This window comes from Amphiura filiformis, chromosome 9 (assembly GCF_039555335.1).
Source record: "Amphiura filiformis chromosome 9, Afil_fr2py, whole genome shotgun sequence".
Classification (NCBI taxonomy): domain Eukaryota; kingdom Metazoa; phylum Echinodermata; class Ophiuroidea; order Amphilepidida; family Amphiuridae; genus Amphiura; species Amphiura filiformis.
This window is the reverse complement of record NC_092636.1, coordinates 61,040,133-61,063,670: the sequence shown is the minus strand read 5'-3', so window position 1 is coordinate 61,063,670 and position 23,538 is coordinate 61,040,133. Positions and strand designations below refer to the sequence as shown.

At 35.3% G+C, this 23,538-nt stretch overlaps 1 protein-coding gene across 3 annotated transcripts in view; it reads left to right on the top strand.

Annotated features, from left to right (window-relative positions):
• LOC140161266 (uncharacterized) overlaps positions 1-23,538 on the top strand; it is a 260,421-nt gene that overhangs the window by 90,904 nt on the left and 145,979 nt on the right. For all 3 annotated transcript variants that reach the window (XM_072184733.1, XM_072184731.1, XM_072184732.1), the window contains exon 7: positions 14,018-14,069. In XM_072184733.1, the coding sequence (XP_072040834.1) occupies positions 14,018-14,069 (52 nt within the window). The remainder of the gene's footprint in view (positions 1-14,017; positions 14,070-23,538) is intronic.

Here is a 23,538-nt window from a genome sequence, read left to right as displayed (position 1 = left end):
GGGGTACTACACCCCTCAATAAATTTGTGTCTATTTTTGCGTTTTTCTCAAAAACTAATCACACACTGGTAACAAAAGTTATATATATTATTGAGGCAAGGAATCCAAATACTACACGGGAATTTCAGTAACCCAAGGCAAGCGATTCGTTATTTATGATATGAAATAAGGTACCGCTAGGATGTACCTCATTTCCTATCATATATACCGAACCGCTTGTCTTGAGTCACTGAAATTTCAGTGTAGTAATTGGATCCCATGCCCCAATAATATACATAAATTTTGTTACCAGTGTGTTATTATTTTTTGAGAAAAATGCAAAAATAGTCAAAAATTTACCATAGGGGTGTAGTACCCCCTTAATAAGAATAGAACTCAAAAATATTTGTCAATTTGGTCTATGCGGACACCTACAGCAACATGCAATTAGATAGAACTTAACATTATTTTCAGCACTGCTATTTTATCAGCAAAAAGAGTGTTACCACACCTATACTTTTTACCACAATATACTCATAATAATATATGAAAATGTCTGATAGACCAAAAGCATCTTAATAAGGATAGAACTCGTAATAATTTCTACAGCAACAGGCAATTAGATGTCAGCACTGCTGTCAAATTTTATCAGAAAATGACCTAATGAGAATGTAATAGGCTTAACCTTTACTTTTAGGTTTTAGGCGCAACCTACAAATTAAGATATTTTTACATTTTCACCGATAATGCCTTTAAGACAGGGGTTGCTAAATCATGCTGCCGGCATGGTATCGATTACGCTATAGAAAGTGTTCTATGAATTGATATTGCACTATCTCTGATCGAATGGAAGTGAAAATAAAACCTATTGGTCTCTGAACTTCTCAGTGTCAAGCCTGCACAACAAAATATACTCAACATTTTCTGTTTGAAAATCGATGTTGTGCACATGAAAATAAAAGGTAAAGTAATGTCAACACTATCCAAAAATTGATAGTTGTGATTGAGAAAAGGTAGAAAGTCAACACTAGCACTGCCCTTTTATACAAAATATTGTTGTATTAATGGTTAGAATAGGTGGCAAAGAAGAAGAGATCATATCAGCTGGGGGAGGGAGAACTGAGAGATGTCACAACAAAAGGGAACTTAAACTGACATAATATAATGGACAAAGTCTCTGTCTAGTTTGTATTAACTTACCATTTTGAAATGGCTTGGGATTTATTAACCCTAACACTGGACCCTGCTTTTTGGGATCGGAAGTCAAAGAAGATCCGAAAAAGTCAAGGAGAAGAAGAATTTTGACTTGGCACCCCGGGATTCAACCTTTGACCCTCGCATGCCAACCGCACGATCACGGTCCGGTAGCTACACGGGTTATTGCTGCCCGGCCAGCAATTCCGTGCGCATATAACACTTAGGCTGATTGCGTCATCGCAGACCCTGGGATTCATGCATGCGCAGATTTTTTCATCGTAAGATTTTGTAAGATTTTTGGGTGTTAGGGTTAATGGTGGGGGCTTGAAATTGTGACATTTGATAAAAATAAAAAAGGTACATAGTCATAGTTATAATCTAGGCCCCATATTTGTTTTATGTTCAGAATTTACTATCCCTGTTTTGCGAGTATATTGATAAAAAATAAAGTAATATGTGATAAAAGTATAAATATTTTCCTGGCCTTGCTTGGTTTTTAGATTTAATTGTATGGGCTGTATGTAATTCTTGTATTAGAGAACATTATTGCAACTGATTTACAGAAGTAACTATTTACAAAATGCAGGTGAAAACGACATCAAAATATTTGATTTGTGGGGCTCTGATTTAGAATAGCTGTCAATCAAATCAATAGTGTGAGTTCTATTTACATAATATCTCATTATAGCAGAGATTGAAGTGTGTTCCTGTTTAGTAAATCAATACAAAATACATCAGGTCTTCAAGTGCATGTGTGACTGTTATTTTGTTAGGGAGCCCTCATTTGACAACAAGTCACCCACCCACAATCATCAGCATGCTAGTGAGAAAAAATGTCCGAGTTATTTCTAGATCAGGAGTTTTTAGAGTTGATAAATGAGAAAGCAATTGAGTTCTTTGAATTATATTTATGTATTAGTGCATAATTTTGATAATGTGGCAGATTCTTATAGTGCAAGTGTATTGCATATATCTCAATATTTGCATCATTTTGGCATTGTTATAATAAAAATGCAATTTGTACCTGTTAGAGTTCTAACAGGTTTGATTTGGGCTATTAAGGTGTAGGCCTATATTAGGGTTAGGATGGGAGTTGAGGGGGATTATGAAAGATATAGTGTAGTCCTTGTGGCAAACATGTGAATGACTGCTGCTACTCTTAAGATATTAGATTAGGGTTAGAGTTGGGTTCAATTTTAGGATTAGGATTACGAAGATTGTTGGGATTAAGAGATTATGTGACCGGTATTCTAAAGTTGCTCACATACAGTAAAGATTCGCCTAATGGCGCAATTGAGCTCCTTTGCTTTGGGGTAAATTTCATGTGCAAATAGAGAGCTCCCTCCTCTAAAATCCAAACAAGAATTAAGGTTCTGTGTCCTTATTTGCTGGTGGGAATTTTACAGGAGGGCGCTTTTAGGTTGTACCTAAAATTCCACTTATGTTAGGGGAGCCCATGAGCGCCATTAGGCAAACCTTTACGGTATTATTTCTAAATGATTATGGAAATTAAAGCCCAAAATTTTAAAAGGAAATATTGAAATATAATAAATTCTCTGCGGTGAGGTAATACTAGGATTATGACTCAACCGCCAGTTTGTAAGGATATGCATGCTACTAAATGGAAATCAATTTATATACAAGTATGAGGGTTCAGTTAATGTCTTCAAGGGCTTGGATAAAAATTGTACTTAGTTGTTGAATCCTAACTGTCATATACTTCTAGGGAGAGAAGGAGGCAAAAATCTAGGGGATATTTTCTTTCAATCATATTTCAGGTGAAATGTGAATTGTAGATCAATGTTTTTGTTATATTGGAATATGTAGTGAAGCTGACATGAATGTCATACACATATGCATAGTAAGAAAGAAATGTGCATAGTAATTAAATTTTCACAAATTTGACATGGATTTGCACAATTGTTTTTTTTGTTGCAAATATTTATATTTTATATTTATTTTATTACCCTCACAACCCATTATTCAAAATGGCACGCTGTGATTTGTTAAAACACATCAAACCACATCGGCAATTAAAAATGTTTAAATAATGGGTTCGGCTGCGCCTCGCCCATCATAAACGTTGTGGTATTTCATGCCATATGTAGCCCAGATATGTGGGACGTGGGTTCCTTTACATTATAGCAAAAATGTCCTGTTAGAGCAGTAATTATCACTCATGTTATTTTCATGCTTTGCTAACATTGAACTACTTTGCTCATTCTTAAATTCATGATTTTTGAGTTTTTGTTCATAGAGAATGTGTACAAAAGAACATATTTGCACATTTTTATTTGCGATCGCGTAAATGGAACTCTGGTCACGTCTGCATTATGCAGCGCAGATTGATCAGCGAATGAGGTGCTGATGTGATGATGACTTGATTCAATTAGCCAATGAGAATCCGATTTCATATTGCATGTAATATGTTCCCAAATTTGCAATGTTCTTTACAAATGGGTGTAAAGATAGTTGATGCATTTAATTTGTTCCCAATTAAAGACATTGGTATACAAGTGAGTGTGTCCTCCGAAGATTATAATTGGTGGACGTATGCGTTTACACATACAAATTACTTGGTAACAGTATGTGGAGTTTGCATTTTAAGTAAATATTGAAAGGTATATGCAAAAGCAGGTCTTGCGAAAACGATCCTTATTAGGTAGTATTTGCGAAGCGTGCTCGGCACATTCGATTAATCCCGCTACAAACAAGCAATCAAACATTGCAGGGGAAAAATGCAGACTTAAAATTGTATCAATGTGTATCAGTGAGATAGGAAGGAAGGTTGCTGTTGCATACATCAGTTTGTATGCCATATTGCCTCAGATATTGGATCTGTTCTATTGAATGCCATTGATGCAGCGCCTCCTAAGCTCTGTCATTTGATTCGAGGTTGCGACATGAATTTATCGCGGCCCTGTGTATTGACACACCAGATCTACATGTGTTTGAAACAGAAGAGAGATACAATGGGGTAATCTCAATAGGATCCACATTGGTTCGCATCAATGTGGTATTGTGGTACAGCCATGGCCTGCATTGCGTCAACAAGGGCGTATCGCTCTTGTTGATTTGAAATGCAGCACTTGAGACATGCTTCCATCAGCCATTGCATATATTGTGCATTTATGCAACAATTGTTTTTCAGTGTATAACCGGGGTGTATAAACACAGTTTAGTTACTGTTTCAAATTTGCACAATGTACATGCTGTATCACAAAGATTGTAACCCATTAGTTTTGATGATTATTGAAATACTTCCATTTGCAGCATTTTGTTCCCTTGAAATAACCAGAATATGTAGTTTACTTTGATAACCTCTTATTCTTATGTAACACATCTAAGTCTACAAATTAGGTGGATCTTATGTTGCATTTTGATGTAACAGTCCTGTCCATATTAAATCACTAGACACTACATGAGTAACAATCATTTTGATACAGCCTGTAGAACAAGGATTTAAGCACCATATTGAATATTGATGCAGATTAAAGTATTGTGTGTGATGTAGACTCATTTGCTTGTGGATGGTTCAATCTCACCAGCTAGCGCTTGAGGCGATATAAGGAACTTTGCCCCATGCTATATGAGTCGATTTTGCTTGCAGCTAGAGTCAAACATGTTCAAGTATCAGATGAAATCATTTGCTGCTATCAGGAAATCAAACGCACCTTGTTATGTATTAGGCCATCTTAATTTAATAGTTTGTCTCAAAGCCCTTCCCAAGTTAAAAACCTAATGCGGAATGCAGGTTTTTTAGAGGGTTTTTTTTTCACTTAAATTGACAAGAATAGATCACCTTTAGGTGTCACTGTGGTCAAGATGAAGAATGAAGAATTTGATTGAGATTTACAATTTCAGATGCCGATGTCAGATGTGTGATTTTTGTGTGGTGGATTTTTAAAAAAATAAAAAGGTGACAAAAAAACCAGAATAACATGCAAAAATTAGGTTATTTTACTTAGAGACAAACTATTAAATTAAGATTGCCTTATATGAGATAATTGTAAGATAATGTCTGTGAGGATTAATAGGAACTGATAAACCCTTTTCCTGTTTCAAGATTCCTGCTGGACCAAATTTGAATAATTTATTAATCGGGTATTCTTAAGCATTTGGGACCAATCAATATATATGCCATGGTGCATTTAGGGGGAAACAGTTTTTGTATTTTCTTCACAAAAACAAACATTAACACATAGTTTTCAGGTAAAAAGAAGGGAATGCAGCGTTTTAAATGAAGAAACTTGAGAAATATTGCAATAACCCAATCTTTTTGAGTGAGTGCGAGGGGGAATCACTGGGCTCGAATTTCAGGGAGGCCACCATTGCCTGCCCTTTTTCAGTTGTAGCCTTGGTGCCCCAGATCTTTGTCAACTTCAAGGCATTCTTCATCACTTGTTGTCTCAGGTGCCATTCTTTATCTTTGCTAAAGGCCTTGAAAATTGGGTGCCCTAAAAAATAAAATTTGAGGCTGGTGGGGGGATGCAAGTTTTTTTGTCCACACTATTCAAGGGCATTGTGATCAGAGGAACAGTCAGCCAGTTCAATCTTCCCCATACCATAAATATTGATTGGTCTCAAATGTAGCATGTTTTTGGACAGCAAAATATTAAATTAACATTGTCATGTTTCTAAATCAAGGAAAACTAAGTTATAGGGAACAAGGTAGGCCTAACTACAACAAAGCAGTCTTTGGCCCGGTCCACATGGCTTTTTTTTCCCTGTTGATTATGATCGGGTTACAATCGTTTTACGAAAATAAATATTATGTGTCCAATCAATGTCATTGGCATACTACAATATTGTGTCATCATTCGCGAATGATGAACATTTCCATCTATGGAATTTTGAACTGGTTCGTCGCATGATTGTGTCATTATTCCGATGAAAAGTACAGGCCTGTGTGTGCAGATTTTGTTGTTGATCATGTTTACTCAATTAACTTCGTAATTGCTGTGGCCTGTATATAAACAGAAGTGATTACGACTTACAACACGATGATGAGATGCTGACCGTGTGAAGTCACTCATCATTCATTTATTATAATCGTGTCATAATCAGGAAACTACGATATAATGAGGAAAAAATACTACATGTAGTGTGGACTGGGCCTCAAACAGCCTCCATATTAATGGGTATTTATTAAGTAAATAATGATCTGTGTAGAATTCAACTTTTCCAACTCCTCAAGGATGTTCTTTTTGCAGCAGGCTACTTACACTTGAGCACGATATCAAGCAATTTGACCGACCGACCAACCACTGCATTATTTACAAAAGATGTATTCACCTCCTTTGAGGGGTCATCATATCCAGAATCCATCACAAGAAGATTTATCCCTGGGATTTGTTTTCCAGTGTAACTCAATTCAATGTTATGTGGCCCAGTGTTCGCTGGAACTTAAAACAAATTCATGTTAAAATTGTCACCATGAATATTATTATAATTTATTTGTAAATTATTACCTTGTATTATTATTTTAACCAATTTTGGGCCATATAGTTTTTAATTTTTAGCAGGAGCAAACACTAAGTCACAATTTCTGAATCAATAGTAAGATTGTGATTTTTTTAGTAAAATGTAGGGAATATATTTTGTCGCAAACTGTTAAGATTAGAAGGATTTTTGATATTTTCTTGCGTCATTCATTCGGTAGAATTGAATTATTCCCGAAGCAAGTCAGTCTCCTGAGGGCTATTGACATCACAATAAGCAACTTAAATGAAACAACAAGCTTATAATAACACATTGTGTGCAGTGCTATGTGCCAGGTAATATTGCTTTTAAACATTAAGTGTGTTCTGAACAATTCGTTTACCAAATTTTCTTTGAATTTGTACGGTAAAAGGGAATGTTCATAATATTACAAATAAATTAGCTGTGGTTGGATATTTCTTTAATCAGAAATAGATGGGAATTCAGTAGAAGCAGTTATGAAACATATGGTCGATAAACAAGTAGAGCTTGTTTCAAATTCAAAAATGAATTTTAGAAAAGGAAGGGATTGTTTTTGGAAAATAAGTAAATTACCCTCTATATGTGTTAGTCCTATGAGATTGTAACCCAAGTTTATCTTTATATCCATCAATATCCATGGAACACAAGAAAGCAAAATTGCTAATGTATAAACAATGAGAACCTCAGTAGCCAAAGCAAAATAAATCCACAGGGTGATTTACCATGATTTTCATTATTTATTTGAATTTTAATACTAAAGAATAGAGGATTTTTTTATAAAGAAAATTGATTTTAAAAAGTGAAGAGGAAGGAACTAGTGGAAAATAAGCAAAATGCCCTCCAGATTTTTTCTTTAATAAATTTTTTAAAAGAAGTATGATTGTTTGATACTTAAATTTACGGAAACAAGATATTGGGAAATATAAAGTGTGTGTGGGTGTGTATGGATTTATGGATTTAATTGAGCAAATAAGTTGTTAGGTGGGCTGATTGTCTAGCGTTTTTCCTCTTTAAAACCATATGAAAATAAATTTTATTATAAATTCACTCCACAATATTCGTAATTGATAAAAATAATGCACTTTAAGTCGTCATATTTTAAAGATTGCACCATTATTCCCCCATGCAGCTTCTTTTCTGCAACTTGTCATATTTAAATGATTCTGTTCGTTACTTTAATTGTATCTTCAATTTGATTTTGTCTTCATCAGATTGCTTTCATGTTTACAATTTGTCAGATTCAGTAGCACATATGTGACCATCCACGTCGAAACGCTCGTAAAGTCGGCCCAGGTCAATTTTGTTTTCTTCCGTGTTTAGAAAATATATATCATAAGCTTTACAATGATATATCATTTGACTTCAAACAATATCCCGAAGCGGAGTTATGGCTTGTTAAACTTTGCTCCTTCAGTAAAAGGGTTCATTGTTTTGGTGCTACACTATTTCTCTTTTCTACATTGCTGGCATTAAATATCAAATGGTCATAATTGGCGGTCACTTCAAATCATCCCCAAGTCAACGAGGCTCAGGAATGTCCTCTCATTGAACAATTGTTGGTTAACCCACCACTTGAACAGGATTTAGGCAAAGCAAACAAAGATTAAAGCTATTTACTATAAGTATAAGCTTATTATCCTCTTCAACAATAGGATTAAAGATTGGTGTTTGACTGGACTAAAATGAGAAACATGTAGGACAATTATTACTAGGTACATTATGAATACAAGCTTCATGCACATTTTGCACTGTAACTTAAAATACAATTTGCCGACTTTACGAGCGGTTTGAGATGGATGGTCACATATGCATATAAAAATATATAAATGTAAATTTTGATCAATTTTACAGTGTTTAGTCTGATTTGGCAATACTCACTGATTATCACTTTAAGGATTATGTTTATTTATTAACATTTTTCAAAAACATAATTTATTAATAACATTGTAAATTAGATGAGTGTCATTTCTTACAGTAATGTTCAGGCACCTTAAACTATGCATCCCATGACACTAAAAACACTGATCAGCACCATGAGAACAGAAAAAAGCCGAATGTAAATTAGGATTGTTATTTAATATGATCCTTTGATTTTTCTATGTTATGTCATCTCATATAATCTCATATAACATGGCCAGGAATCAATAGAATCACATTCTCAAGTGTTTATTAATGGTGGATTTCCATATACAAATGTACATTTCTATCAATTCAGCAAATATACATAATTGCTTGTTTGCTTCAAGTAATAAATCAATTTGTAATCCTTGGAAAAGGAAACCAGCAAAGCGTGATCCAAATGATGATATGTCTCAATGCTCTCAAACATTCGGAAGGAAAATGTTGTTAAAAGGAAGCCGCACAAAATGATTTACAATTTGAGGTTAATTAGCAGTATAAATTTCAGTGATATTTTTGGGTTTTTATATCGACTTCATAGTTCAATGATATAGAGAGAGGTTTCATCATTATTGGGCTGTTCCAGTTGAAATCCATACACCCCCTAAGGAAGACGTGGCCTTAATCTCACACACAGGGAGTGTAGATTTCAAATGAAGTTACCCATATAGGTAACTCCATTTGAAATTTACACTCCCTGTGTGGAAGATAACTTTAGATCAAGGCTTTCATAGGGGGTTTGGATTTCAACTGGAATAGCCCGATGAGTATAGTTAAAACCAATGTAGGAAGTGACAGCCTGTTTGTCCATCAGAGTGTGATTTGTACAATTTCTAATATATATTAGGAATCCACACATTGATGGAAAGCGGCTTGCCCGCCGCACCCTAGAGGCTCTTTGTATTGTTTATAGAGTGGTAATGTTAAAGACAGTGCCAAGCAGTGCTGATTCCCATGCTGGGTGTACTCTCAAATGACTTCATTTCATGAGGATTCTAATTTTACAGAATTAAACAAGTACAGTGAAGTGAATTTTAGGATTCATGGAATTTGATATCACAAAAATGAGGCTCATTGACGATTCCTAAAACAAATTTTCCATGACAAGGGGGCTTTGGAGTCAACCCCCCCTGCAATGGGGTGTTTATGCCATGAAACTTGAATAATGAGCCAATTTTGGTCACATTCATAATCCACTCACTCAGCAATCTCCCCCTGTTTGGTCAGCTAAGCACTCGGCAATCGCCCCTTTCTGGTCAGCTCCATGCCATGGTTCAGGTATCTACAGTCCGTAAACATGCAGTATAATCACGTAAAAAATCATGATTTTAGTATGAAAATATATGCTTTGATCATCTTCGCCGTAGTACCTCTATAGAGGGCGTACTCATGATTAAAATACGAAATTACGTACTTTAATCATCACGATATCGTCGTGATCAAAGTATGGATTTATGTGCTTTGATCATCCATGTCACGGTACATTATATAGAGGGCGCTTGCTGATCAAAATGTGAAATTTCATAATTTGATCATAGCTACTTTTAGTATTTTATTTTATTATAAGCATATTTTTAGGCCTATTTTTTAACTCAAAGTTTCTTGAAAATAATGGGCTACATAGCTCCATGGTTAAACGTTTCTAGGCAAGTCCGTGGCAAGATGTGAATCTCATTTTTTGCATTCAACCATATAGGCCTACAGTGACACCCTGAATACCGTTCTGTAGAATTCCATCTTCCTCCAAATGAGTGTTTTTTTAACAAAAGAGATGAAAGGCAGACACCTCCACAAAAACATTACAAGAGATTGGTCTTTCAATAATTCATGTTTTATACAGCTGCTTGCCTGAATCGGTATAAATGTAGTTGTTCAAACTAATACGGTATGAAAAAATGTCCCCGTAATCACAGATTTTTCTTAACCAATGACTTATCATTTAACACACCCATTACACAACCATGCAGGCTTAATTATTTTGTGATCTCCTACCAAGAAATACGCAAAGCAGCATGGAAGTATCTCTCAATTATTTGTTATTTCTTCGTTAAAGAATTAAAGAAGAAGAAAATAACGATCCAGATGAAGAGGTCATAACTTGAAGTGATGTCAAAGCATTAGCCCATGGCAATTTATGCTATATTATGCACATATCAACACAAATGACTGGCTTGCAAATCACTACTTATGACCGATATGCTTCACCAGTGTGGCTGAAATATTGCCGGCAAGATTTCTAAATGCATCCTCATCTCCAGATGCCAAAGTTCAATCAATCAGTGTAGGTTTATGCACAACTTGCTAGAGGGGATGTGAGGTATGATAATAGTGTGTTGAAACAACATCCCCATTCAACCCGAGTAAACCTTTCATTTATTATCTTTTAAAACAAAGTATAATGATTAGCTAAAGTAAGATTCACTTGTGAGAAGACAAAATGAGCTATTCTAGTTAAAATCCATACACCCCCTATGGAAGACATGACCTTAATTTTCCACACACTGGGATTGCGTATTTCAAATGGGGTTACCTATGGTTTGAAATCTACATCCCCTGTGTGTGAGATTTAGATCATGTTTTCCATGGAGTGCATATATTTCAACTAGAATAGCCTAATAGATCACAATTCTCAGTTGAGTTGTTTCTAATCAAATGCACTTGAATTTCACTTGTAAGGCAACAGATTTTTATCATTTTCTGTTCATATGTAGCTGCTTAGGTTACACAGCTAACTTAGTTTTTTTTTTTTTTAAGCTTTTGGATCAAACCAAAGGATTGACAATGTCCTATAAATGAAACTAGTTTAGTTTCTCGGCCGACCCCTTCCCTTCCAGCCAGAAATGTTACGTAATCCTGAAATGTTGAAAATTGCCTTAAATTCTTAAAAACCGATGTTTCTTTTAACAAGAAATCAAGACCCCCAACAATATGGTTTAATTTAAAAGACATCAATTAGACCCATAGACTAATACAGTCAAAGTGCCTATGCTTTGTATGCTGTGAATTCTCGCATATTCATGAAGGCCGATTTAGATGTATCACTTTAGTCCATAACTAGACCATATATATAAAACAATGCAGCACAAAGTGACTGCAAGCCCAGTCCCGGGCCCAGGCATCCAGTGTGATCCAACACAAAATTGTTGGCGGAACAATGGTCACACTTGTGGCATGCTATCCCCAGTCTAGATGTTGGTCCCTAAGGGGTCGGTGGTTCAAAACCGGGGTGGAGAAAACAACTTTTTTCTTCATCTCCTTCCTTCCTTTCTTCCTTCCTTCCTTCCTTTACTTGTTTATTAGCTTTGCCCGATGCCAGGCAAAACCTAATAATGCATTCAAAACACTAAATTAAAGGGAAGCCCTAACATCATAGTAGAAGTTTGGATCTATAATATCATGAACATTGGGAGCAGAATTACGACAAACAAGCAAGAATTTTGAAAAGCTGAAATTTAATGCCTCTAAACATATAAAAAATAAAGGACCTGGTTGTTTGCTTTGATTATGTCATAAAATCCATTTTGCGATATTCACCTCAGTTTATTAGTTCGCATTTTACGATAAAAATATTTATTATAGCGATCCGATTGATTTTTACCAACCACACGCAAAAAAACAAAACAAAAATCACAAAGTGAAAATAACAAGATCATGTAAACAAATTTTGCTGATACCCTTTAGGATCAGTTTGTGATTTGTTATTGGATTGGCCTGTATAAGAGACAGTAGAACTAAAATTAACTAAGATATGGATTGGGGCTACAAACAAAAGGGGCTCATCTGCAATAGCTGCCAGGTGTCATATTGACAGATGACTGTTCAATATAGAATGCAAAAATTATCAAATTGCATAGGGCAGCTATTGCAGATAGTTCCTTCTGGCACTTCCTCTTTGATATTAGTTACACCAGAATACTTGGGTTACAATTAATACTTAGGTTACACTTACTTGTATGCTGACAGTTTCACCCTTTTATTTCTTCAGGTACATTAAATAAAGCAGTAAAATAACATTTGCATAGAAGTGTAATAAAAGATGCAAGTGTCTATAATATAGTTTGATATAAGGGCATAACCTATATATACATATACCTATATTTTTGATCGGAAGGATGCCAAATCAAGTCTGAATTAAATTTGCAATTACTAGCAATGATAGATGACAAGTTGCTTATAGAAAGAGAGAGACTCCGTAATGTTGATTTAATGCCGCGATCATTGCTGGATAAAGTACAGGAGACACGCTGGCTCCCTGTTCAAATTAATGTCATGTTTTATTTAAAATTTATAATATCCTAGCTTTTGTAAATTGTTGAAATTCTGACAGGCTGAAATGAATGCATCGCTATTGATTATGCATAGATTTCTCCCAATATTAAAATAAGTAATAAATTCATTGGGGAGGACTTTATATTTATTTTAGCATAAAAGATATTGCTTCAAGGAGGAGAGGGGAGCATTTATTTAAGGTGATGAATGGAGGCACTCAGTTTTAACATATTTTGGGATCTTTAAATTCTTGGCAGCAGGGAGAAGGGTGAGCTTACACTTGGAGATCTTTGCCCCTCTCCCCTCCCCCATGACTTGACCGCTTGTACAATTGCCCTGGATTGCATAAGTCTAGTTATGCAACTGGACAGTAGCAATGTGAAGAAGAATATAGACATTGCTGTGACAAGTCGGATATTGCACTTTCAAATCCACAGGGCTTAAGGTTTTTGAGGTATTCATTATTTTTTTAAAGGCTCTATCCCAAGTCCTATGCAAATGTAAGTGCAATATCTGAATTTCTTCAGAGATTGCATTTAAAATTGACCGGATAAGTGAAAAATCTGGATACCTTTTTTTGCATCAAAAGTCACGAAGTACAAAAAATGGGACAAAACATTACTCAATATGGGGTTAGAACACTGATAGTGATATTTGAGTTTCATGCAACATAAAAGATGTCTTTAATGCTTCAGAGTATGAAAATTAAGGTGTCAAAGCGTTAAAAATATGTTGTCTAATGAAGATGACAAGGCCAGATAATAGAGAGATCTGGGCCAGATAATAGAGAGATCTGAGCCAGATAATAGAGAGATCTGGGCCAGATAATAGAGAGATCTGGGCCAGATAATAGAGAGATCTGGGCCAGATAATAGAGAGATCTGGGCCAGATAATAGAGAGATCTGAGCCAGATAATAGAGAGATCTGAGCCAGATAATAGAGAGATCTGGGCCAGATAATAGAGAGATCTGCATAAAAGGTATGTATAAGAGAGGCTAGACTGTACTCTTTTTAATATGTCAGAAACCTTTTTACAAGATGCATTTGTAGACTTTAAAATAACTGCTTCTGAGGTTGGAAATGACATGAAAAATATCTCTCACCGATGACAGGTTTGACATTCTTCATGTAGCTTGTATAAGAAGTCAATTATTTGATCATATCAGATCTAAATATATCTCTCTCTGTTTTTGTAATAATTTCTTGCAGAAGTGAAGGCCATTACACCGTTGGATTCTGGAAACAAATTACACGGAAAAACGTAAGTTACCTTATTTCATGTGGCACATAATATGCAGAATACACCACATAGTGGCTTGATGCAGATTGTTGTAAAAACATGGGGTCTGAGTATGACAGTGGACTCAAAATAATGGGTCTTATTTGTTGTTCACAGCTCAAGTCTTCATGAACACAGCAATTAGATAATGTTTGCTAATTTATGTGCAGCTATGAGACAAATAGTCTGCGATTTTATGTTTCCAGGGCTTCATGTGGCCTTTTACCACAACAACTAACTATCCATTGGATTGATCAGGTGGAACCTAATTTTGAGGCACTTTAAAGAAGAAACTCATTTTGTCGCTTCCAGCAATATATGATACATCAAAGATCTTAAACTTCATGTTACATATTGTAGCCAGTGTGAATGTTAAACAATCTTTAATTTAAAGAAAGCTTATTTCCCAGATTTTCATGTTGAGCATGTTGTATGTATAAAACAAAATAAAATTTCTAATCCAATTTTCCCACCTACGATCACTTCATGAATGATTCACTTTTTTGGTCTGTTGATATACGGTGGCTGATTGCAAGATTGGTGTCACTTTCCATTGATAAGGTATTCACTGCCACAGTAGATGGATCATTCCTTGGTTCATGCTTGATTTGCGGACCTGTTAGCAACCCATTGGGTTTGTGTTGAGATCGTTTTGATTATGGTTCGGAATGTACCGTGAACCAGTTGGAAATGGCTGGGTTGTAATGGGCACTACGGCAGCGAATGGTGCATAGGATAAATGATTATAACCAGTCAGTCTTGCAAATTCAACCAAGATGTGGCAGGCATGGGGAATGTACCCTAGTTCTGCCAAATTTATATTTGAAATCATCAAAAGCAGCCTATTTGGGGTGTTAAATGATAGACATTGGCAACATTGAGATGATGCCATACTTCGGTTGCTTGGTTAGTTTGGAAATTATGGCAACCCATTGTGTAGCTTGCACCTTCTTCAAATCAGCCTATTTTGGTGATAGATGATAAACCTTGGCAACATTGAGAGGATGTCTTACTGGTCTGCATGGTTAGTTTGGAAATTATCGCAATAGGTTGTCATCAAATCAAGATTCTTGCTCAATCAGATGGCAAAGTTATTTGTAAGCTTATGCGCCATCATGCACACTGATATGGCAAGTGATGCATTCAAGGTCGCTGCAGAGAGCTTCATCTTCGCAAAGTACTGTTCAATTTGTGAGCGCAACTATTATATAAGCTGATTTACTGCTTTGGATATATTCTCGTATCTTTCATTTGCTTGATCTAAAATAAAGCTAAATACTTATCAAGATATTAAGTTGGCACACCACTTTTAACAGCAACTTCAAAGTAATTTACGAGTTTTAAGGCCCTTCACAATTAATTCTTAGTTTACTCTTTAAGATTTTTAGAAAGGCAGGAGGTAACTTTTGATTATTAATTACTAATTATTATTTTCTTTTTTTTTTTCAAACGAGTGGTCACAGCCCAATATTAACAGTACATTTTGGCACTAGGGATTTATATTGTAATTATAGATAATTTTATACATTGATAATTATGCAGCTGTTCTTTGTTTGTTCAAGATGATCAAAGTAAAAAATAAGAAAATTATTGTAATTAATATGCCATTTAATAGAGAAAATGTAAGATATAATTGAAATTATTAAATATTTAGAAATTAATTCTCAATTTCGGATGCGGGTGGGAAACAGTAAACTCAATTTTTTTTAAATCAGTTTTGTAACAAATGTCATTTTAAACTATTGTTAATTTAAAATTAATTTCAGCATTTATTTTTATATGAAACACGAGACTACCAAACAACTGACAGTTATTGAAAAATATATATTCCATACTATGGATAGCATTGCATTGTGAAATAATATTCTATGCAGTTGTATAACAAAATTATACCCAAGAAAGCTTATGGCATGTTCTGTGTACCCTATTGAATACAAAATATATTGCCGATATTTGATTTAATAGGGACCCCTCAAGTTCAAGTGTTAACGCACAGAATTTGACACAGACTTTTGGTTGTCAGATCGGATAAATCTTTGGGCTTATGGCTTGACGTTATCCCCAGTCTTTATTCAGTAGATGTACACATTTTAGTTATAAATTGGCTGGTGTATACAATCTATGAGTGACATCTAAATCCCTATTTGAAATATGTGTCAGGAAATTAATTTAACATATTTTGCAGCAATGAAATGAAACACGAGGAACCAATCAGTTTGTACAGTTTGCATGTGACGAGTGACCAGCTGTGATTGCAGAGATTAGTTGGAGAAAGAGGAAAAGCTCTAATAGGCTGACAAATTTTCTTAAATTAATGTATTTATATTCATATGAATATATAGAAGATCATTCTTCCAGTAGTTCAAACATTAATTTGAAATTTGAATCAAATACTGGAAATTAAAATGACCACATAACAATCATAACCCAAACACCTAAGCATATGATCTTTACCCTAAAATCCAACCTAAACCTAAATATTGTAGGGTTCCAGCAGTTTCGTCTTAACATTAATATTCTAGGTCAGGTCATGGGCCATATCAGGTCCACACACTGATATATCCCCTCCCCCTACCTCTGTGGAAACTGATTACTACAACATGAATGTGTTTTTCTTCCTCTCCTCTCCTTTCCTTTTTTTTTGTACCAGTGCTGTCAGTAATATATTTTAAGCTCTTGAAAAAGTAGTTTGAGGGCATGTGTAACAAATGTAGCATTTTTAGTGACATTTTAGACAGCTTGTGTGATTTACGGATTTTAGTTTATCCGATTCAAGAAAACCTAGATTTAAATGACTAGCGTATGTAGGTTAGTGGATGAGGATTGTTAATGGGAACAGATAAAAAGTAACTCAATCTATACGCGTGCCATTTTTCAGGTTTAGCCGAAATTCAGGTTTTCTTAGTTTCCTATGTGTATGTTGTACCGTTTTTACTCGAAATCGATCAGTTTCAGATATTTTGAAGGGGGAATGTATGAATAATAAACGTTCAATGTTTCGATGTTTTTTGGGGTCCTTTTAATGTTTTTAAAAAGCATTAGGATCTTAGTGTCATTTTGTACCCTCATAAAATGAGCTGGATGCTTTGGGTACAAAAAATCATACTCCAAAGCTTGAGGACATTTCGTGAAGCTGTAGCTGCTCAATGGATGCTTTTGAACTTCTCCACAAGACATGATGCTATTTTGGTACATATCGTATTAAATAATTTTGTGATGAAGGTTTTTTGTTGCATTTCTAGCAGACGACTTCTTGCGAGATAAAATAGCATTGATCCGTGTAACATTTTAAGGTCACTGACTAAATTAAGATGTAAATTGCTTGATGCAATCACTGCTGGAATCTTGTATTATACAGTTGCGCTGTTTGGCTATAAGTGCCATTTAAATAATAACAAAATTCTAGATGGGAAATTTAGCAATACTGTAAAGAGTGATATTTTCGTGGTATTAATTGTTCACAATTTGAACTGTTTGAAAAACATTTTTTTACAGAAATCAACAACCAGTCACACCTTTAATGATGATTTCTTCGACATCCTAAGAATTTTTTTAAAAAAGGAGAGTAATTTATTGTGATTTGATAATGATGATATATTATTCTGTAACAGTTGGTTTTACATTTCCAATTCAGTAAACTGAGATTGGGAAGATTGATCATTTAATTTTTGAAGCAGTGAGATATTACTGTTTATTATGAGCGATGGGTGTATAGGTAACATAAGATTGCTGTATAATGATCATGTTGTTATTTTGTTTCTCTAAGCTACATCTGCTCGATACGGAGTAAGTGAGCATAAGCCGGCTGATCAGTCGACATAAAAAGGCGCTGGATGTCAAGCGCAGGTGTTTTAGCGATGGGTGAAACACATCATGGCATTCAAAATAATTGAATTTAGTAGAGTAACCATTCTCTGTGCTCTATTTAAAAGATGGCGAGACATCTCAAGAGTCTTTTCAAGTATGCTGATGTTGAGAGAAAAAAAGATGAAAAAAAATGAAGCAAAAGTGTATTGCCAGTATTGTACCCTGTTAAAAATGAAGGACTATGATATTTCAACTGTCAGTTTTCAATATTACTTCTGTGATTTTCAATGATTTTGACGTTAAAATTATATGAGATATTGTTGGATGATTTTCAATTCTGGGTCAGGCTTCAATATGGAATATTTGAAATATTAATAAGCACAAGAAATTTCAATAAGCTCATCCTGTAGCAGTGAAATGAAAATGATTTAAGCAGATGTGAATTCAAAAGTGTAGGTAATAGCTAAAATATACTACAATTTTAGCCCATATGGTTCAACTGTACTCAAAGAATATTGAATACCCTTAATTAGAAGGGGAGTCTGCCATGTCTTCTTTTATCACATAATATGCCTATATATATATATTATCCCATTATCACATGTTCATAATTCAGTCATCCTAGATGAGTTACTTGCATAGTCTTTGGAAGGGGCTAGCAGGGACCTCTTCCAAATAATTCAGTGGTTGCAGGCTCAAATACACTTCAGCCCCAATAATTCCAGGTAAACTAAAAAATGTGATCAGGTACTCGAAAATTACAGTTTTTGACCTATTTTTTGCCAAATTTACTGACCTCTCTCAGGCACCCCCCTCCCCACCGAACACATCACCAGCAAAATTTGGTTTTGTTAGCCACCCCCATGTTGAATATCTTCTGAAGTCACTGTCTTTTGACCAGCATGCTGTGGTTTGGATCCACTGTCTTTTAGGCGTCAGTGATTTCCTTCACTTTTGATGTTGTTAATTTTGGCTGCCAAAGTGTTAATAAATAAATAATTAAATAAGATGAAGACTTTATATTGACCCTTTAAATGTTATCCATGCATTGAGCTGTGAATATAGCAAGCTAACTGAACATATGAGTACCTAGTACCATTAAGTTTCAAGCTGACAGAACTATTTAACCGTACTCTATTTACAGTAATGTCTGTGTTGACAGCCCTTGTTGGCCAAAATTGCCGATAAATTGACCTCGGGTAAAACTAGCCACTCGCGACGCGACACACAGACGGGGGACTAGGATGAACTAGTAACAACAAAGGATATGTGGACTAAGCATTACAATGTGTAGCTAATTTGTTTGCTGGGGATTTAAAGCCACTTGCAATGTTAGCTGGGCATTTTCCCCCATTGGCAAAAGTATACGGATCTTGAATTAAAGGGGTCAAGCAAGGTACGGGGCAAGGTGACCGATTGCCACGCTCACTTTTAAAGGTCATTAATCATTAATGCAGAGGATATAGTACAGTTTCCTCTTCTGGTTTTCAGTACGTATGTAATTATTGATGAAAGGCTAACTCTGAATCTAGATGTCTAATGCAGGTAATTATCTGTGTACATAATGCGTAAAACATCAGGCTGATTAACTTACAACTGACAATTAGGTGCAAATTTCCCAGGGTCACTTCTTAAAATTTTGTGCACAGAATCAAATGAAAATGCCCATGTGAAGTTTGTCATATGATAATTGATATGTTACGTCGTTTAACTGTTTCAAATCCACTCCCTCCCTCTTCCACCCAACTAAATTTTGGACTCCGAGCAGAGATGTAGCACATTTGAAAATGGAGGCATTTCATAATTACAAAATAGTGAATTAGGCAGTGGCGGCACCAGAAACTTTTCTCCAGGGGGTGAGGGGGTGGGGAGATCTATGACCTGAAGGCATTTGCCTCCCTCTCCATTGGGCCACCACTGCATAACAGGATGGGGAGGGTTGTCAACTGTTAAGAGTCCAACAGTTTTGCATTTGATACTAGGTAAGATTCTGACACCACACAAGTACTATAAGAATGTACCCAGGACTTCCTTATATCAAGAAGGGACAAGAGCAGTGTTGAGGAGGTGAAATCCACACCCTCTCCATACACATAGGCATAAACTGTCACAGACACAGTCCTGACTGAGGGGCTGAAACACTCCATCCCCCAGTCATCAGAGGTAAAAAAAAGGGAAGGGTAAATGGTAGATTGATATCAACATAGCAAGCAAGGTTATAATACATGACATGGCTAGACTGATCTCAAGAGATTGAAGTGTAATTGTGATGGGGTGATATCAAATGATATCCTGATGATGTAGCATCTCAGCATCTCATCCTAGCAAAACAGGTGCTTACTGTCAACTGCAGTTCATTCTATCTATCTCCAGTCATACTATGAGCCAAAACCTCATTTCCAATGGCAAAGTTCAGTAACCTCCATTCAATACTAATAGTTCAATATTTGACCTCAACTTGCAGAGTATGAGTTTTTGTACCCAATACATTCATAGGTCATTCCATGAGTGTACAAGCATATTGAGGTTAAAGAACTGTGTCATGACAGATGAGAAATGTTTGCGATTCTAAAGTCTCCATTCAATATCAGATTGTAATGTTATATAGTGTCATAACTTGTGTAGCTGTATATGGACCAGTATAATACTCGCATGCCTTTTGTGTATTCTCAGTTGTGACAATTGTCTCATTTGATGCCGTCGGTCCTCTCCATTTTCAATTCATATGATCACCTGTACATTTTAGGTTTTGTTACTCATCTCACATTTTTGTCACACCAACTGTAAATTTTGCATTATTCTTCTGTGCTTTAATTTTCTTGACAATTTCATGCTAAAAATGCACTGAAAAGGTGTGCTAAACAGGTGCAAAATTAAATAATGGGTGATGAATAAGGAAGTAGGGCTTATTAGTATTATAACAGAACAGTATTTTATTTGTTATGATTATAGAAATCATAACCTTGATATTTTTAGTTACAGTCACCAGGAAAAAGCCATCCTTTTCAGGTCATCTACTGTAGATAGCAAGCAAGCATAAGAATTACCTGATTGCCAACCATCACATCTTCAACCTTGAGGCCTCGGCTCTATCTAAATTTCTTTATCAAAACAATTTGCTCACTAAATTGACTTTGCCTGGCTGGCTACCATGCTTACAAACATAAAGCAGAAGTACATTTGAATTTGTAAAAGGAAACAAAATAGCAATCGGTTGTTTTGGTGGGAGGCTGATTACAATTATGCAGGGGAAAGAAAGCGCTGTGTGAATAGAGTTTGGCAGGTATTCAGAATCCATTAGAGTGTCTTCATGAACGTAAATGGATTCAGTCATTGAGTTAATTGCCATTCTTTTGTTTAACCCAGAATCTTGACTGCATGCTTACATGCATCATCGGCTTTTATCTTGTCTCTTTTGTTTAGACTCATTTGCATGTCATTTCAAGCTGCATGTATGCACCAATCATGGTGTGTTACTACAGGCAGACTTTCACATATTTGAATTACAAAGAAATTATATATCCAACAGGGCTATCTTAATAGTATGACGTTTATATATTTTTATGTGAGGGCATTAGGAACACTCAAGATTTACCAAAATTCTAAATTATGTTTTACAAGCCTAGAATGTTATTGAGAATTTAGACGTTTCATCTTCCATGCGGAAGATTTCATGAGGTACTATGTCCATCTAGTTGCTGCCCCTCATCAGATAATCCTTCTAGGAGGGTCAGCGGCTAGATCAACGCATGAAATATCTAAATTGTGTGCAACATTCTGCACTTGTAAAACATAATTGTAAAACAGTAATAACAGTCTTGATGAACTTATTCAAAGATCTCAAGATTTGCTATGACAATTGCTAGGATGGATGAACATCTTGGATATTCTGATCACCCATAGACAGTAATTATGTTTTAGGAGAGTTTTAGTATCACACTTTGAAATACTATAGGATCGAATGACATTCCTCAAAATGTGTCCAAAGTGGGTTAATCCATTCATAATAGAGAGATTGCGATTTCCAAACGTAACATCGAACGTACATGGAATCTATTCAAAATCCTGTCACAGGAGAGTGATTTTGAATAGATTCCACATACGTTCGATGCGTACGTTTGGAAATCACAATCTCTCTAATCACAATGAGCCTTCAAATTCACATTTGCTCTCATGCCCAAGTTCAAATGCTGCAAAACTCTTTTTTATAGTATGGCTCAAGGTCATTCGTCCAACATGGAAATAGCATGGGATGAAATCAAGCTATCAGCAATAACAGTGAACCATTATCTTTTAACTCATTCCAATGCAGTAGAAAGTATAGCATTTTAAAGAGAAATCACATACGGCCTTTCACTTCAGATATCATCAACAATCTGGATGAGAGAGTCATGAAGGACTATTCAAAACCTGTAAAAGATACTTTAGTTTATAACAAGTACTCAAATAATAAGCACTGTCATCACATATACTTCCGGGGATCTGTTACACAATACTGTATTGAAAGAAATCCTATAGCTACATGTATATTTTCATATTTTGTTGACCTACATGCACTTTGAGGGGAAATCCCTGAAATCTGTATGAATTTGATGCTGAGAACCAAGGGGATCTCAAACATAATCATCTATCAAGGCACAGTTCTTAAACCCTAATATTGTATACAGTCATACAATGACCTTTCCATGAGGTGGGTACATAAATTCATCCTCCCAAACTTGAGGTCAACTTTTGAGCTGTGAACCTTTTGTATATAGAGATGAGATCATTGTGGTTCATATCGCTTGAATACTGAATAGGCTGAGGGGATTTTGGAAATGCTATTTTGTTTCACTTTGTGCAAATATTCACATATCATTTTCCAAACAGGTAAGCTGTTGGAACTAGAAGTTATTATTTCAGTTATGAGAAAAATACAATTTGTCATATGTATCAAGAGATATAAGCAAATTGAATGTCTTAGACTGTAATGTGTTCTGAGAATATTTCTTTCCTATCTGAAACCTAATTGAGCTGTGTAGAGACAAGCAAATTGTAGATTTCCACTTTAATTTTCAGATGTTTTTCTGACGAGCAGTGCACACTTTGCAGTGTTTACTATAGATTCCGTTTCAAATTAGAGTGAGTCGTGTAGTCGTGTCAGCCGGCTCAAATGGAAGGTTAACAGCGGATTTTTGGACAATCTTATTTGCTTACCTTCTGATTGTGGATTTCAAAGTCATTTATTATGATGTGGTCAGCGACTCCAAGTCATGAGGAGGTTTTTTGATTGGATTTTGAAGTTTATTATCAGAAAATTATTACATTGGACTTGGTGTTGTTGTTTTTTTGCTAGCGATAAGCTTCAACATAAAAAGTTAGAAGATATTTTCTCAAAATATCAAGAGCTATCTCAAAAACCACTAAACCAATACCAGGCTTATTTGTACTCATTTTAATGCATTTTTTATGCTGATTCCAAATATGGTCATGAATGAAAATTTACAAAAAATAAAACTTGTCAACTGCATTCGACACCTGCATTGAAGGTTTGGGTTATTATGTTTAGTGGGGATTAGTGGCAAAGGTAGGAAGGGTTGGGAGGTCAGGCAAGGATGTCAGAGAGGTTTATTGATGTTTTAATTGTAACCTTGACTTGCTGATC